The sequence below is a fragment of the Embiotoca jacksoni genome, unplaced genomic scaffold (genome assembly GCF_022577435.1).
Source record: "Embiotoca jacksoni isolate LCO1_2020_lvr unplaced genomic scaffold, fEmbJac1.0.p SCAF_7, whole genome shotgun sequence".
NCBI lineage: Eukaryota > Metazoa > Chordata > Actinopteri > Embiotocidae > Embiotoca > Embiotoca jacksoni.
The window spans coordinates 19,490,904-19,505,895 of record NW_027185425.1 but is presented as its reverse complement, the minus strand read 5'-3'; the positions used below and the strand labels follow the sequence as shown (position 1 = coordinate 19,505,895).

General features: G+C 42.0%; 2 protein-coding genes and 1 non-coding gene across 3 annotated transcripts in view; 2 read left to right on the top strand and 1 right to left on the bottom strand.

Moving 5' to 3' along the window:
* Positions 1–1,155, bottom strand: part of LOC138215054 (ubiquitin-conjugating enzyme E2 E2-like) — a 71,848-nt gene extending 70,693 nt beyond the window's left edge. Inside the window, exon 1 of the mRNA XM_069177004.1 lies at positions 1,019–1,155. The gene's annotated coding sequence lies outside the window, so the exon portion shown is untranslated. The remainder of the gene's footprint in view (positions 1–1,018) is intronic.
* Positions 1,156–2,468: 1,313 nt separating this feature from the next.
* On the top strand, positions 2,469–9,508 carry sf3a3 (splicing factor 3a, subunit 3). Its single transcript, XM_069176591.1, has 17 exons — positions 2,469–2,691; positions 2,778–2,825; positions 3,209–3,261; positions 3,511–3,616; positions 3,713–3,785; positions 4,691–4,782; positions 4,882–4,964; positions 5,064–5,202; positions 5,296–5,364; positions 5,463–5,530; positions 7,063–7,170; positions 7,267–7,336; positions 7,456–7,620; positions 8,718–8,828; positions 8,910–9,000; positions 9,095–9,150; positions 9,240–9,508. Exons 1-17 carry the CDS (start codon positions 2,596–2,598, stop codon positions 9,315–9,317), a joined length of 1,506 nt encoding a protein of 501 aa, XP_069032692.1. The 5' UTR covers positions 2,469–2,595; the 3' UTR covers positions 9,318–9,508.
* A 1,770-nt stretch (positions 9,509–11,278) lies between these two features.
* trnav-cac (transfer RNA valine (anticodon CAC)) lies at positions 11,279–11,351 on the top strand. The gene has a single exon. It is a non-coding gene; the product is annotated as a tRNA-Val (tRNA).
* The last annotated feature ends 3,641 nt before the right edge of the window (positions 11,352–14,992 follow it).

The following is a 14,992-nucleotide window of genomic DNA, read 5'->3' as shown; positions in this document are numbered from 1 at the left end:
CCTCAACCATTAACTACCAAGCCTGGTGAAGCTTTCCAAATACTGTTATTGAGCGCGCCTGCAGATAAATCACACCCAAGAGAGAAGCCACAGTCCCATACTTTCCGTTCTCTGGTGTGAGGACACCAACATGACACATTCCCTTTAAACACAAGGCAGCAAGCTAAATTGCGCCATGCTTTCCTGCTGACGAGTTATTTTTTTTTTTTTACTTATAACCTTTCACTGACTGGAAGGTATGTAGTGGTAAACAATCCAGCTTTTTAAATTAAGGTCATTTCCACTTTTCCATCTGGTTCGCACTGTTAGCTTGGCAAACATATTTCAGTGAAAAAGGTTATGGCTGGCCATTACTTAAGTTTTCATGTTTTTTAAGTGCAGTTAGGTGCAATGGGTGTATACCGAATTAATACGAGGCTACTCGTGATGCTAAAGGTCCTTCACGGCAATCCTAAGAAGTGCGTCTATGAATGTACACATCAGTCGGGTTAAAAATGATGAGGTTTGCGATGAAGATCGGGGAGAGGTTCTCTATTTGGTACCAAACACCGAAAAGCTCGTGTCGGGCTAACGTTGAGGAGCCCACGAGCTCCCGCCGCCCCGGTCCCCCGTCCCCCCGGTCCCCCCCTCCGTCCCCCGTCCCCCCGGTCCCCCGGCTGGTCGGCTGTGTATGAAGAGTTAACGGCAAGACAGCCTCGTCACGAGATACCTTCATATCGGAAGAATAGAGAAGCTGAACGGAACCACTTGTACAACATTTGGCCTTTCCAGTACCGGAGCTCGCGCTGACCACAACCAAACCCGCTCCAGCACAAAAGACAGACTGGACGCCCCCCACACCCCACCTCACCCCCCCACCTCCTCCTCCTCTCCCCACCTCCTCCTCCTCCCCCCCTCTCTCCCCCCCCAACCGCCGCCGCCCCCTCCTCCAGAAGATAACGTAATAAACCTCCATTCTGTTTGTAGAGTGGTTGTTGTTGTTGTTGTTGTTTTTCCCAGATGAACACGAGCGACTCACCTTTCTGAGCGGACTGAACAAGGCGGTGAGAGAACCGTGTCGTAACGTCCACTGTTTAGTCCGTAAATCCGCAACACTGCTGGCCCGCTGCTCACCGTCCGCTGCTTTGACTGACTGCCGGAGAATGTGCCAAACCGCGACTGTCACGGTGGCAACAGTTACGAGCTCAGCTTCCTGTTTTGTCTCACAAAATAAAAGCCCGACTGGATCGGCTCTGACGTGTTCGGCTTGCTTTTCAAGATAAAAGTAGGCTAAGTCATTTTAACACCGCAAATAAGTCAAACGCTCCACTCAAAAAGGGAAATTCAGGGAATAAATACTCAGTAAAAAAATAAATAAATAAAATAAAATAAAAAAAAAATTCTAATGACTTATCTCTCAGTTTTACATGGTTACTTATGCGTAATTATATTTCCACAGCTATCTGCACAATGCAAGGCTCAGGCACGTGGTTACTTATGCATATTTATATTTGCACAATGCAAAGCTCAGGTAAATGACCCAAGTATTGTAATGTCCATTTGTCCACGAGGCCAATCTACTTGTATACCCATGTATGGAGGCTATATAGTGTAGCTTTTGATTTAATTACTTATCTGGCTGTATTGTTTTGTTATGCTGCTGTTGTAACGTGAATTTCACCTCTTTTGACCGATAAAGTTGTATATTGTTTTGATATATTTGATCAGTTTTAACTTCTCGGTCTTTGCTGTTTGATTCTTTGGCGCTCATGAAAATAAAAACACAACAGTAAATATCTAAAACGATCAAATATGTATGCCTCAGAGTTACGAATTGTCATACATGCTATTTCTCACGTTTTTTTTTCTTCAATTAATGTGTAATAAGTCTTTTGTTTTTAGGAAGAGAGTCGATACTTCCGGTCTGTTTCTTTTTAGCCCAAACTTGACAAACCAAACCCCCTCCGTGCGCGCTCCCACGCGAGTGCGCGCTGTGTGCTTTCTGAAGCGTTATGGCAGCTTTGATGGGAGTGCAGACTACAAAGGAAGTGCAAAAAAAGAGCAAATCGAGTATGCTGCAAATGCATCTTGTTTGAAGAGTGGGCATGAGGGTTTCAGAATCAATTTCCTGAATCTTCATGATTGAAAGTCAGTGTTCAGCTGCACTGAGAAAATGAAGACTTAATGAAGTCTGGCTGAGCGGACTGCTGCTGTTCAACTCCTCTTAAACATTGTGACTAGTGAATACAGTTAAAATGACCTGAAAATGTCACGAGACTATAAGTTCATAACAAATTAAAACCACTATTTCCAACAAATTGTGTTATTTTGACGTTATCTGTAACGCATGTGTCTCGGAAGCAAATTAAAAACACATTTTAGAAATATTGTTGTCGTTCATTGTCCATTTTTGTGTCGACCACTGCGGAACCTTTGTCACTCGTTGGTGTTTCTCTTACGTCGAGTTCAGTGACGGACGCTACTTAGCACCAACATGCGCCATTGAAAATAAACGTCGCAGAAACGGCGGTGGCTACCACTTTCTACTCGTTTGATGCTAGCTTGTTAAAAGCCGTACTTTTGTCTGCAGTAAACTTACAACACATTTCTACAACAATGGAGACTATTTTGGAGCAGCAGCGTCGCTACCACGAGGAGAAAGAGAGGCTGATGGATGCTAAAACTAAAGAAATGTTACACAAGAAGTCCACGGTGGGCGAGCATTAGCATCAGCTAACGTTTACTGTAAACAAGGAAATCAGTGATTTTAACTTCTTTGTTTTAAAATGTTGTTTCAGCTGCGGGAACAAATTAATTCAGATCATCGAACAAGAGCCATGTTGGATGTAAGTAACATTTTACATACTATATATAGATATCTATATATATGTATATATAGGTATATATAGATATGCTGCAAACGCCGTCGCTGGCTCATGTTGGTGTTGACCAGTTAGATAAAGACTTAACTAACTAACTAACTCACAATTTACAAAACCTACAGTTAACTTGTGAGTACAAGGCAGCCATCCTATTGTTGCAGTAACTAAGTGGAAGACTAGAGATCAATAACGTAACGAGTGTCACCATCAAATATCACCGCAAAACTGAGCTGTTCAATATTTGTGTTATAGTAACGAGGTGAATATGCCTCGTTATACTTTGTTACTCTGCCATTGTTCATGTTCAACAGAGGAAATAAGGACAGTGTCTGTTTGTCTTTTCACAGAGGTATATGGAAGTGAGCGCAAATCTCAGAGACTCCTATGAAGACAAAGATGGGTACGCTTTTTCTACGTGTCGAACTGACTGTGTACTTGCTTTCACTTATATCCAGATGTGCTGGGTGGATCTTACAGATGTTGCCAAAGATACCTCTCGTGAATTCCTGAAAACTGTCTGTTTTCTGTGCTTTTGCACAAATATTTGCTTTCTGAATGATTTCTTCTGTCCGTATTTTTCCATCAACTTAGATGAATGAGCTGTATTCTTATGACTTCTTTATTTTCTCGGCCCATCTCTCTCTGACAGAATGAGGAGGGATGAACTTGCTGCCATCTCGGGACCAAACGAGTTTGCAGAGTTCTACAACCGCTTGAAGCAGATTAAAGAGTTTCACAGAAAGCACCCAAATGAGGTGTTTCACCTCGTTGTAAACGGTCAAATCAGACGCCATATATATATACCTTTTGACTCAGTATCTGACAATAACGCTGTCATGTGTTTCCTGTAGATTTCTATTCCCATGTCTGTAGAGTTTGAGGAGCTGATGAAGGCCAGAGACAACCCCAGTGAGGAGGCTCAGAGTAAGTCTAAATCTGCTTCAAACCTTTGGTTCCATTTCTGTCTCACAACAGCAGTTTAACAGAGCGAGTCTGTCTCTGTCAGGGTCGGCTTCTCCAAACCGAGATCCCGTCTCCCAGTGAGAGTGTTCATATGAGAAGAGGATGAGCTGCAACAATCTAGTCAATCAAATAAATGCATTTTAGATTGATCCAGATTACAAGATATTGGAATTAATGTTCAAAGGAGCTTGTTGCAGCGAGAATGATTCGATCCAGCTGAATGTAATCACAAAGCTGTATGACATAAAATCACCGTATAAACACTGAGAAAAAAAACACGATCCCCAGAGGAAACCTGCAGATCAGAATTATTAGATTTTTTTTTCTGCACAAAGTTAGAGCAGATGTGCAGTGATTGAATTAAAACACAGCTTCCACTGGAAACTACAGCCCAGATAGTTTTGAAGAAATTCAGAGAAACCTCAGTGAAGAGCACAGTGAAGTAATATATAATATCACATTGTTTTCCTCAGCACACAAGTAAATAAGTACAATATTTTTTTGTTTAATCATGTTCTTTTTTTTAAGTATTTTTAGGCCTTGTGTGTAAATCTGATGATGTTTTGGGGTCATGTTTATGCAGAAATATAGAACATTCTGAACGGGTTCACAAACTTTCAAGCACCTCTGTATGCTCATAGTGTATTAATTACACTCAGTAATATTCACATTTATTTATTTTTAATTACGTATAACAGCAGCTCATGAAATAATCCCATGTCTGTTCACCCTGCCACTAGAACGAAAACCAATCAATACAAATGTTGTGCACTTGTGACTAGTATTAATCTGGATCCTGCAGAAATAGTGACTGTTTTTAATAGACGACTGCTAAAGAAACTCACAGCTCTGTTTATTTTCCTCAGACATGGTGGAGTTCACCGATGAGGAGGGATACGGCCGCTACCTCGACCTCCACGACTGCTATCTGAAGTACATCAACTTAAAGGGAGCTGAGGTTAAACGTCTACTTAATTCATTCTCATGAACGTAGAATGAAACTCCAAACTGGACCTTTCTGTTTCTAACGCCTCTCTGTGCCTCTGCATGTTTACAGAAACTGGAGTACATCACGTACCTGTCTTCGTTTGACCAGCTCTTTGACATCCCCAAAGACAGAAAGAATGCTGAATACAAAAAGTAGGTCCTCCTGCTTATTATTTATCAGAAACAAAACGATGTTCCTCCTCACTCGCACATGAATGATGTATCCAATTGTTTGTGCCACTTGTTACGCAGGTATTTGGAGATGCTGCTGGAGTACCTGCAGGACTACACAGAACGGGTCAAACCTCTGCTGGACCAGAACGAGCTCTACGGCAAAGTGCTGTTAGATTTTGAGAAGAAATGGGAGAACGGGACGTTTCCGGGCTGGCCGGTGAGTTCTGATGGGACCGACTGGTGTGAGGAGGGTTCGAGTTCTGGGAACTGATCTTCGTTGACCTTTTGTTTTTCTTTGATCTGAATGCAGAAAGAGACAAGTAGTGCTTTGACACATGCCGGAGCTCATCTGGACCTCTCTGCTTTCTCTTCTTGGGAGGTAAAAAAAAAAATACTTGAATGTTTAACAGTTCATATTAAAATTAGAGTTGCTCATTCAAGCTTCTACTCACTTGTTTCTCTCTTATTTTGTCACAGGAGTTGGCCTCTCTGGGTCTTGATAGATTGAAGTCTGCTCTCATGGCTCTGGGATTGAAGTGTGGAGGGTGAGCATGCAGAAAAAATAACCATAACCTTTAGCTTAGCTTTTCCACAGCACCTACAGGCTTTTGTTTCCAGTGTTTGCAGTTAGTTTGCCTCCGAACTGACTTGTTGAAGCCTTTTCAAAGTCACATAACAAACAAACCGATTGAGGCAGCGGTCGACCAGCAGCGCCTCTGTTCTTCGCGGTAAAATGTTTTTGTCAACGAATACTGGTAGCTTTGAAGAGAATAATATAACGACGTAGTTCCCCTGTTGGAAAGCAGTGTGTGGTTGTGGTAAAACAAACACCGCACACTTGTGTCAATGTAGTTTCTACCCTCGGAGCTAAAAACGCCCAAAACGGATCCTTACACCTACGATGGTTCAGTTTCTGCATCGTGGACACAAAAAGGGGGAATTTCCTCCAACAGTTCATTGTTCCTCTGGTCTATAAGCACCCATTCATACCAGGTGTGTTTCCATCCACCTGTTTTCATGCCAATATGTCACCTAAAGTATTCAGTATTTTTGCTTCCTAAAGAGAAGGATGTTCTGTCTTTTGATGTCACAGGATGTCTCTTTAACTCACTTCCAGCTGTTCTAACTCACTTGAGGTTTTACCGTACGCTCAGATTTCTGTGTTTAGAGCTCAGATGAAGCCACACAGGGTTCCCAGGTCAGCGAATTTCAGAGAATTCTAACAAACTCTTTTCCAGACGGGGAAAGTCAGGGAATTTGATCATTTTTGGGCCAAGTCATTCAATATCAGTGTTTTGTTTGCATGTTTAAATTTTTGTTGCCATTTATCAAAATGTAATATTTTCCATGTAGTTAATTATTGTCCGTGTGTATGTTTGGTAGCATTAGTGCTCACTGAAAGAAATTGAAAATGTAGCTTATTATTCGATAATATTCTTTTCCTCTGCAACCAGTATTTAGACATAATTTCTTACAATACTGTCGCAACCGGAGGGGCATGTGGCAGCCGTTTGTAACAGAAATGTCACCGTTTCTTGTCTGCTCAGCACAACGGCAGCATCATCACTGGCCATCTGAGGTCATAGACTGAACAGTGAAAGTTGGGGAATTTGACATTTGACTTGGAGTAGAAACCCCGGCCACGTAGTTTTTTTATAACTGTGTTTACAGCGACACATCTTTCCATTGCTCATTCAGACAGGTATTATTTCTGACTGCCGGGCTCCTGGAAAATACAACTAAAATAATACCTGGAAATCACATTTAGACAATGGGGGACCGTGAGCCGTCAGTGACACGTTTAACAATGTTGAGCGCGTGTGCCCATTATCTCCAGTCAGACATGTTTGAAAACATAATTAAAAAATGTATGGAAGACAAATGGTGCTTCGTAATATGCAGCGAGAGAAAGTCAAAATGATGTCAACGTGTGCCTGTCTTTCAAGCACCCCAGGGTGTCATGGCACCCGGTTTGGGAGCTGCAGGTTTAGAGGCTAGTGTTGAAACTCCAGTCAGTATCGCAGTGTGTAACATGATTGATTCAGACTCCTGGTCTAAGGTGTGTCTGTGTGGACAGGACTCTGGAGGAGAGAGCTCAGAGACTCTTCAGCACTAAAGGCAAATCCCTGGAATCACTGGACCCGTCACTGTTTGCCAAGAATCCCAAAGCTAAAGGCCCTAAAAAGTAAGTGGGTGTAAAACTTGCCGTCTAATGCCGACCGTGTGCGATGATACTGTTCATTATAGCATTCATAACGATGTCCATCCGTCACTCCTGCAGAGACACAGAGCGGAACAAGGAAATTGGCTTCCTGGAAGCTCAGGTGTATGAATACGTGGAGGTCCTCGGGGTGAGTCTGTAAATCATCAGGTTAACGCCGCTGTTAGAGTCACACGGGAAGGCTGTTAAGTGTTTCCCAGCTTGTAGGAGCAGTTTAATGACTGCTGTGGATGTCGTGGGTGTTTACAGGAGCAGAGGCAGCTGACTCATGAGAACGTGCAGAGGAAGCAGGCCAGGACCGGAGAAGAGCGCGAGGAGGAGGAGGAGGAGCAGCTCAGTGAGAGTGAGAGCGAAGACGAAGACAACGAGATCATCTACAACCCCAAGAACCTGCCGCTGGGCTGGGACGGCAAGGTGAGGCCACGGCTTGATCATCCCTCCTGTACAAAACAACTCAAACACAACATTTAACATGACTTCACGGTGCATGAGGTCCTCTGAGCTGACGGCGTCCCGTCAGGACGGGACCTGTCTCTTACAGTTCTTCCTCTTCTGTTAGCTTTCATGGTAAAACTGTCAGTGAGGGCAAAAATGTGATCTGACCAGGACCAATCGTTTAAAAGGAACACATCACATACTTGACCTACACAGGTTTATTTTGCTGTGTCTAAATTCACCTACTTACTAACTCGTAGTATACTTACTTGTGTCGTGTGATGTGACAGTGTAGTCTTGTCTGAAGTCCAACCCTGCCGTTGTGCACTTGAACGCATCACCCACCAGCATGTCTGTTCGATCTCTTTGCTCCTTCTACTTAAACATGGACGTGTTTTCATGTGCTCTGTTTCACACAATAAATGCATCGATGGCATTGAGTGAAAAATGAACTGCAGCTTCCTTTCGCCTCGTCGCCATGACGGCGATCGTTAAGGGTGAGAAGTGTGCAGCACTTCATACTCAGTTTTGTTAACATTGAGTACACCATCATCCAGCTGGTCTACTGCATATTGCCATACCTGTCAGTTTGAACACACTTATGCACTCAAAATAGAAAACGGAATAATGTATGAATGCAAAAAAAAAATCTGTTCATGTAAAAATAGTGATTCTTATCTTCCACAAATGTCCAAAATCAGCTTTAATAATAACATTATATTGGTGGAACAACACAGTGCACCACCCACTTGCTCAACATATTTTGTAGTCTTAATAATTTAATGAGTAAATAAGTAGCTTTGCAAGACAAAGCAAATTAACACAAAACTACAACTTTAACTTCTGTAAACAGTCACGCAGCTTCACTGTCGGTGTTTCATGTCTCGGTGTTCAGGTGCCGCACACTTCCCCTCTTTTCTTTTGAGTGAATCCACAATGCTTGAACTTGATTCCCACCCTTCACGTTTCTTTGAGCCTCAGCCTGCAGCTCTGTCTGTTTGTGCTGCACATGCAGTATTTACTGAACACCGAACTGTGACTGTCTTGATTGCTGACTCCTGTTTTATTCCCTGCAGCCGATCCCGTACTGGCTCTACAAGCTCCACGGGCTCAACATCAACTACAACTGTGAGATCTGTGGAAACTACACTTACAGAGGACCCAAAGCCTTCCAGAGACACTTCGCAGTATGTTGTTGTTTCCTCACGGTTCCACTGTTAAATGTTAGGAGTCTTGAACTGAAGTGTATTTTGCTGTTTCTGTGACAGGAGTGGAGGCATGCTCACGGTATGCGTTGCCTGGGAATCCCCAACACTGCCCACTTCGCCAACGTCACACAGATCGAGGATGCCGTCTCTTGTAAGTGTTTAGCTGCTTGTCAACGTAACTTTGTTGTAATTAATGTATTGTGTAAGTTGGTTTTAAGAAGTGATTTGTCTTTTTTTAACTCCAGTGTGGGCAAAGCTGAAGTCCCAGAAGGCTTTAGAGCGGTGGCAGCCAGACACAGAGGCAAGTACACAGTCACAACAACTGGTCCAGGACATGATGCTCTCTGAATGTAATGCTTCTGCTCATCACTTGACTTGTGTGCTTCTCAGGAAGAGTACGAGGACTCGAGTGGAAACGTGGTCAACAAGAAGACCTACGAGGATCTGAAGAGACAAGGCCTGTTGTAGACGGAAGGAACAGAAGAAATGAGTAGACATAACTTCCAAGGAGCTTCTTTTTAAATTTCCTATATTTTTTATCACACATTCGCTCACGTTTCTTTTTATTTGTAAGTCGTAATGTTTTACATACCCCTTTTCATGACTTTGTACCGTGGCAACCATTGATCATCATAATAAACTGAGTACTTTTGTCACTGTGCTGTTTGTCTTTATCTTGTCTGTTGGTGAATGTGGTTTCTGTGTACTCACCTGGAACTTACAATGGTTGTGTTTGTGTTGGAATGAGCCCTGAACACTCCTCTCCCACCATGGTACACCACTGTGTTTCTACAGTAGCCCAGAAAGGACAAACCAATCACCGGCTCCACAGAGGACCTTTAATGAGTTTTGCGTAAACCTTAGATTCTCTTCCACACTTGTAAAGGGAGGTTGAAGTAGTTTTTAATTGGTTGCAATCTGCAGCCTCACCACTAGATGTCACTAAATCCTACACTGGTCTTTACAGTAAAATCACCAACATTGCACCTTGAGGATAATCACTTCCTCGTTAAAGTTCTCCATTTAAAGTCCTTCTTAAGTAAAGGTATTAAAGTATTATTGTCAAAGTGTACATAAGAGCAAAAGCCCGGTTCAAACCGACTTTCTAAACTCCACAGACTGAATATCAACTACTGCTGCAAGATCTGTGGAAACAACACTTCAGCACAGTACCTGAGTAAATGTAAATATATGCTGTCCACAAGGATTTCTGTTGGCGGTACACGGACTTCATATCTGCTGCGCTGAGACAGAAGCTTTGGGAGTGTCTGATTGACTTCTAAGCATGTTTGAGCTCCCTATGTAAGGACATTATTTATAAGGTGGGTAGAGACATTAGATATATAAATCTGTAAGACAAAAACTCGTCAATGTTCAAGTTAACATTGAAACGACAATGTGCTGTTTCCTATGCAGTGTTCAGATTGTCTCTATACTGAACTGTGTAGTGAACATGATCCATTATTAGGATCGGCCACTTCTACACTACGTAGTGAACTATATCGTGGACAATATGAACAAAGCCCTAGTCTTTATTTTTATAGAAATGATCATCACAAACAGGTTTGATGGGTGGTGGTAAATGAAAGTGTTTCCATGATGCCTGTAAACTCCACCAGATGGGGCTCTTACATCTGAGTGTTTTTCTCTGCAGACAAAAGAAAATGAGGGAAGGTTTTACAGAATGTATGAGAGGCTATTTATTGAATATACTGACAACTACAATGCCTTATAAAGTGCAGATTGGTCCTTTGAGAACCTCCCACTCAATACAGAACTACAAAACATCTTCATTGTGCTCTGAGTGGTTTTCTCTGATGGTTAAACTATATCAATTTAAACCAGCTGCAACAGTGAAACTCTGCTTCCACTAATAATTCATCTGACATGTTACATTTCCCTTTGATTGTGTAAACACATGCAGATTTGCTCACACTAGACTTTTGTCTGAGTTGTGATATTTTTATTAATCATACTGTTGTATTGGTTGTTTTATTTAAAGTTACTGACAGCATCAACCAGCCTAAGCTAGGCTAACCCTTCATTTGTTTAGTACGACCTTTTTTCTGCATGATGATTAAGTTGAGCTGCTGTAATGATGCAAACATTATTTAGATGTTGGAGAAACAGTCATTAAAACGACGCTAAGTAGCTAATTTGATGAAGGTTTGCTCACTTCTCAGCTGTGAGCAAGCAGAGACTTTGCATGCAAAAAAAAAAAAAATCCTACTTAAGCTGAAGAAAGGAAGTATTAGCAGCAAAATGTAGTTAACTATTAAAGAAACTGTAAAAGAAAGAAAAGCTTATGGAACTCGGTACGCGTCACCGAATTTGCCATCAGACCAAACTATAATCAACTCTACAAAAAGTGAAGCATACTTCCGCCCCATCGGCCAGATTCCTGGTCATGTGGCTATGACGCAACATCTGTTTCCGTAGTGTAGTGGTTATCACGTTCGCCTCACACGCGAAAGGTCCCCGGTTCGAAACCGGGCGGAAACATTATTTTCGCTTTGGTTTCGGGACAAACCTGATGAAATTGATGAAATGCAAAAGAAACCCAAATTGTTCAACATATTAAGCGCAAAAGCATTCACACTTGTGAGAACCCGCACTGGCATTTAATTACATTACATTTCATTTAGCTGACGCTTTTATCCAAAGAGACTTACAATAATTCCTCCTGACCTTGTAAAGTAAACATTAACCTGCATATTATGTGGCACTATCATTCTTTCCCCAGAGACCCAGAAACCCACCAACAAATTAAAATGATCAGTTAATTAAGTCTTAAGAGCAAACATTATAAATAGGCCTAGTATCTGTTACCAGGGTCTTAAATTGTGAATATTAGCTTGTTTTTCCATTTTCTTTAGGAAATTAAATTCAACATGTGTGGATTTTCGACAAATACAACCAAATTGACTTCTCTCAGGTACTTTTCACTATTTTCTGACATTCTATACATTTAGAAATACACTAATTATTAGATGATGCCAGAATTATTGACAGTAAAAAAATAATTGTGTTGGCCAATTGCCTGCTTTGCCCAATTGGTAATCGATACTTGCATCCTAACCTGCCCCCCAGTCCTACCCCAACCTAATTCTAACTAAACCCTGAATACTCTGGGAGTTGACTTATGGCGGTGATACACTCCCATAGAAAACCAGAAAAACCTCTAAAGAGAGTTTTAAAGAATTAGGACGAGCCACATTTTTAAAATGCATACATGTTATCATTGTGATGATTTAAAATGGAAACTGGTCCTCACAAAGATGCCATTACAAGCCCATGCGTGTATGTACGCACACACACACACACACACACACACACACACACACACACACACACACACACACACAGTCTGGAATTGCCACGCTGCGATGAGGATATTCTGAATTGTTCTGATTAATGACTTGTCTTGCAGCAGATGTTTTATTGGTGTTGGAAACCTGATGTGTTTTCTGATTGTAACATATGGTACTGTATAAAATAGCTTACATCATGTTTGTTTTTTTTTCCCAGAATTGCCTAATTTGCTCAAAACACTGTCAGCATGTTTGGACTGTGAACATGGCATTGATTGTAAACACCTCATGTATCCTACTTTGACAAAATCATCATCAACTTTTTCTGGAGCGTTCCATCACATCCCACAGTCTCTGTCGGAAAATAGAGTAGGTTCAGTTGTCAAAACATCCATCCATTATCTATGCCCCCTTTATCCTGAGCAGGGTCACGGGGGGACTGGAGCCTATCCCAGCTTACATTGTGGAAAGCCAGGGTTCTACCCTGGACAGGTCGCCAGTCCATCACAGGGCTAACACATAGACGGAAACAAAGACCATTCACACCTAAGGGCAATTTGTGGAATCACCTGAGGTGCATGTTTTTTGGATGGTGGGAGGAAGCTGGAGTACCCAGAGAGAACACAGGAAGGCACAGGGAGAACATGCAAACTCTGCACAGAAAGGCCCAGACCCGGATTTGAACCTAGAACCTTTTTGCTGTGAGGCGACAATGCTAACCAATGCACCACTGTGCCTCCCTAATTGTCAAAACATAGTCATGATTATTCATACATGTGTATGTTCCACCTGTTTAATGTGAACACATGTGCTTCAGAAGATTTCTAAGTCAAAGTCACTTCTGAGGACGAGGTAATCTTGACATGTGCTGATGTTTTTACACATTAAAGTTGGAAAACAAGAGCTTGTATGTCGCGTTTTACGCTGGTAGTGAAAACTTCCTGAAACTTCGAAACGGCGCCATCTTAGCTACAATGTTAATTTTGGCATATTTATGCTTTTATTGGTTTTGTCTGGTCTCTCCCAGCGTCCTGTCATCTGCAGGAACTCTCTGCTGACTCTGCAGTTGTGTAGTGTGTCATTGGTGGATGGAGACCGTGGTGCGGTTTGGTGTATTGTGGTGTGGTGTGGTGGTGCAGTGCGGTTTAGTGAGCAGCCACCTCCTCTTGAAAGTAGCACAGACGAAGGAGATGGTTGTGGCCTTCAGGAGGAGCAGGACTATGTTGAACAACACTTCTGTCCTGGCAGAAGAGGTGGAGGTGGTGCCGGGCTGCCGGTACCACGGTGTTCACGTGGAGATGTAACTCTGAGGCTGTCAACGGGAAGGGACCGAGCAGACTGGTCTTCTTGAGGAAGCCGAGGTCCTGTAATGTGTGCAGCAAGATGTTGCATAACTACCAGTCTGATGTCATTTTTTTGGCAGCCATCTTTTGAGGCAGCAGCGTGAAAACCAGCGACACGAAGAAACTGAACCAGCTGATGAAGAATTCAGGCTCTCTGCTGGGGACGGCAGCTCAGGAGACAAACTACTCTGTCTACACTACTTTCTGTTTTGTGTAAGTAATGTATGTTTTGTGGTCCACGTGAACAGCTGTTCCCCCTTGGTAAACGATGAAGTCATCTAAATATCTGTTGCCGTACACTTTAAGAGTCTACATTGAATAAAATGCTCATGTCAACATGATGTTTTCATGCTGATGTTTGCCACGTTACGTTTTACATGGCCCCACATTTGTGTAGCGTGTCAGCATACTAATGTTTGCATATCAGTTCTAAAAACAAAGTGCCGGTTTTATTTTTATTGCAGGTTCTTGCCACAAGTCAGCAACAAACTGTCAAGTTTTCTGAACACAGCGTACTGGCAAGTAATGACAACCTGGATTGGATTTGCCTAAATTAAAAAAAAGTTAAGGGATTTATTAAAGTTTGTAGGATATAAATAATCCAGAATTATTGTACAAAATGTGTTGTAAATTTATCCAGAGGATGTTTCCTCCCTTACAGAAAAAACATAGTTTCACATGCAAAAACCTGTGATCACTTGTGACCATATATAGACACCAACATGGAAACGTGGTTTTTCATGCTGTAGTGTGTGAAGCCCGTGTAGATTTCAATATGAAAATGTTTTCACATATTTTACCCATGCCATCATGTGTTGCAACATGTGGTAAACATGTAATCACATGTGTCCTATGCGGAAAACATGGAAAATGTTTTTTTTTTTTTTTTTTTTTTTTTTTTTTTTTTTTGTAGGGTTAATTGAATAACTAAACACTTGTTGGTTGTGGGAGATGAAAAGTCAGAGCATCACAGAAGTATTAAATTTGGCATGTAGCCCTCCTCATTATTTGTTAAGATATTGCAGTGACCAACTGGTGTTGCTTTTCCCACTCGTGCCTTTGTGCCCACAAGTGATGCTAAAAATCTGTCTGTTACAGCAGTTAACAGCAATATTTGTTGGAAAAACAAACAACGTTCTAGTACAACGTGAACAGAGACACGCTGTGCCGTGATAGCAGGTTGTCTTGTATTAATGGGAGTATTATTATTATCCTGGCTATTTGTGTAGCACTGCTCCTCTTGATGATCTTAATTCTGTTTCTGAGGCCTCCCAAAGGAGAAATTTCATGAATCCAAAACTGTAAATTCGTAAGAATTGCTGCTCAAAGTCTTGAAATTTGTCAGCAGGCCGCCAGCAGCCTGGTGTTAACATGTCATTTTTGTGGGCGCAGGAGGCTTTACAGAGACCGAGCCATTAAAGCATGACATTGCAGTGTCCTGAGGGATCAGCTTTGCTCCACTGATTTCTCATTCACACGAGGGCTGAAG

What these genes read in the sequence shown, in the direction of transcription:
- sf3a3 (XM_069176591.1), top strand. Translation starts at nt 2,596, where the DNA reads ATGGAGACTATTTTGGAGCAGCAGCGTCGCTACCACGAGGAGAAAGAG. An exon ending in CGCTGGGCTGGGACGGCAAG is followed by an intron (nt 7,621 to 8,717) that starts GTGAGGCCACGG and finishes TATTCCCTGCAG; the next exon opens with CCGATCCCGTACTGGCTCTA. An exon ending in CCTTCCAGAGACACTTCGCA is followed by an intron (nt 8,829 to 8,909) that starts GTATGTTGTTGT and finishes TTTCTGTGACAG; the next exon opens with GAGTGGAGGCATGCTCACGG.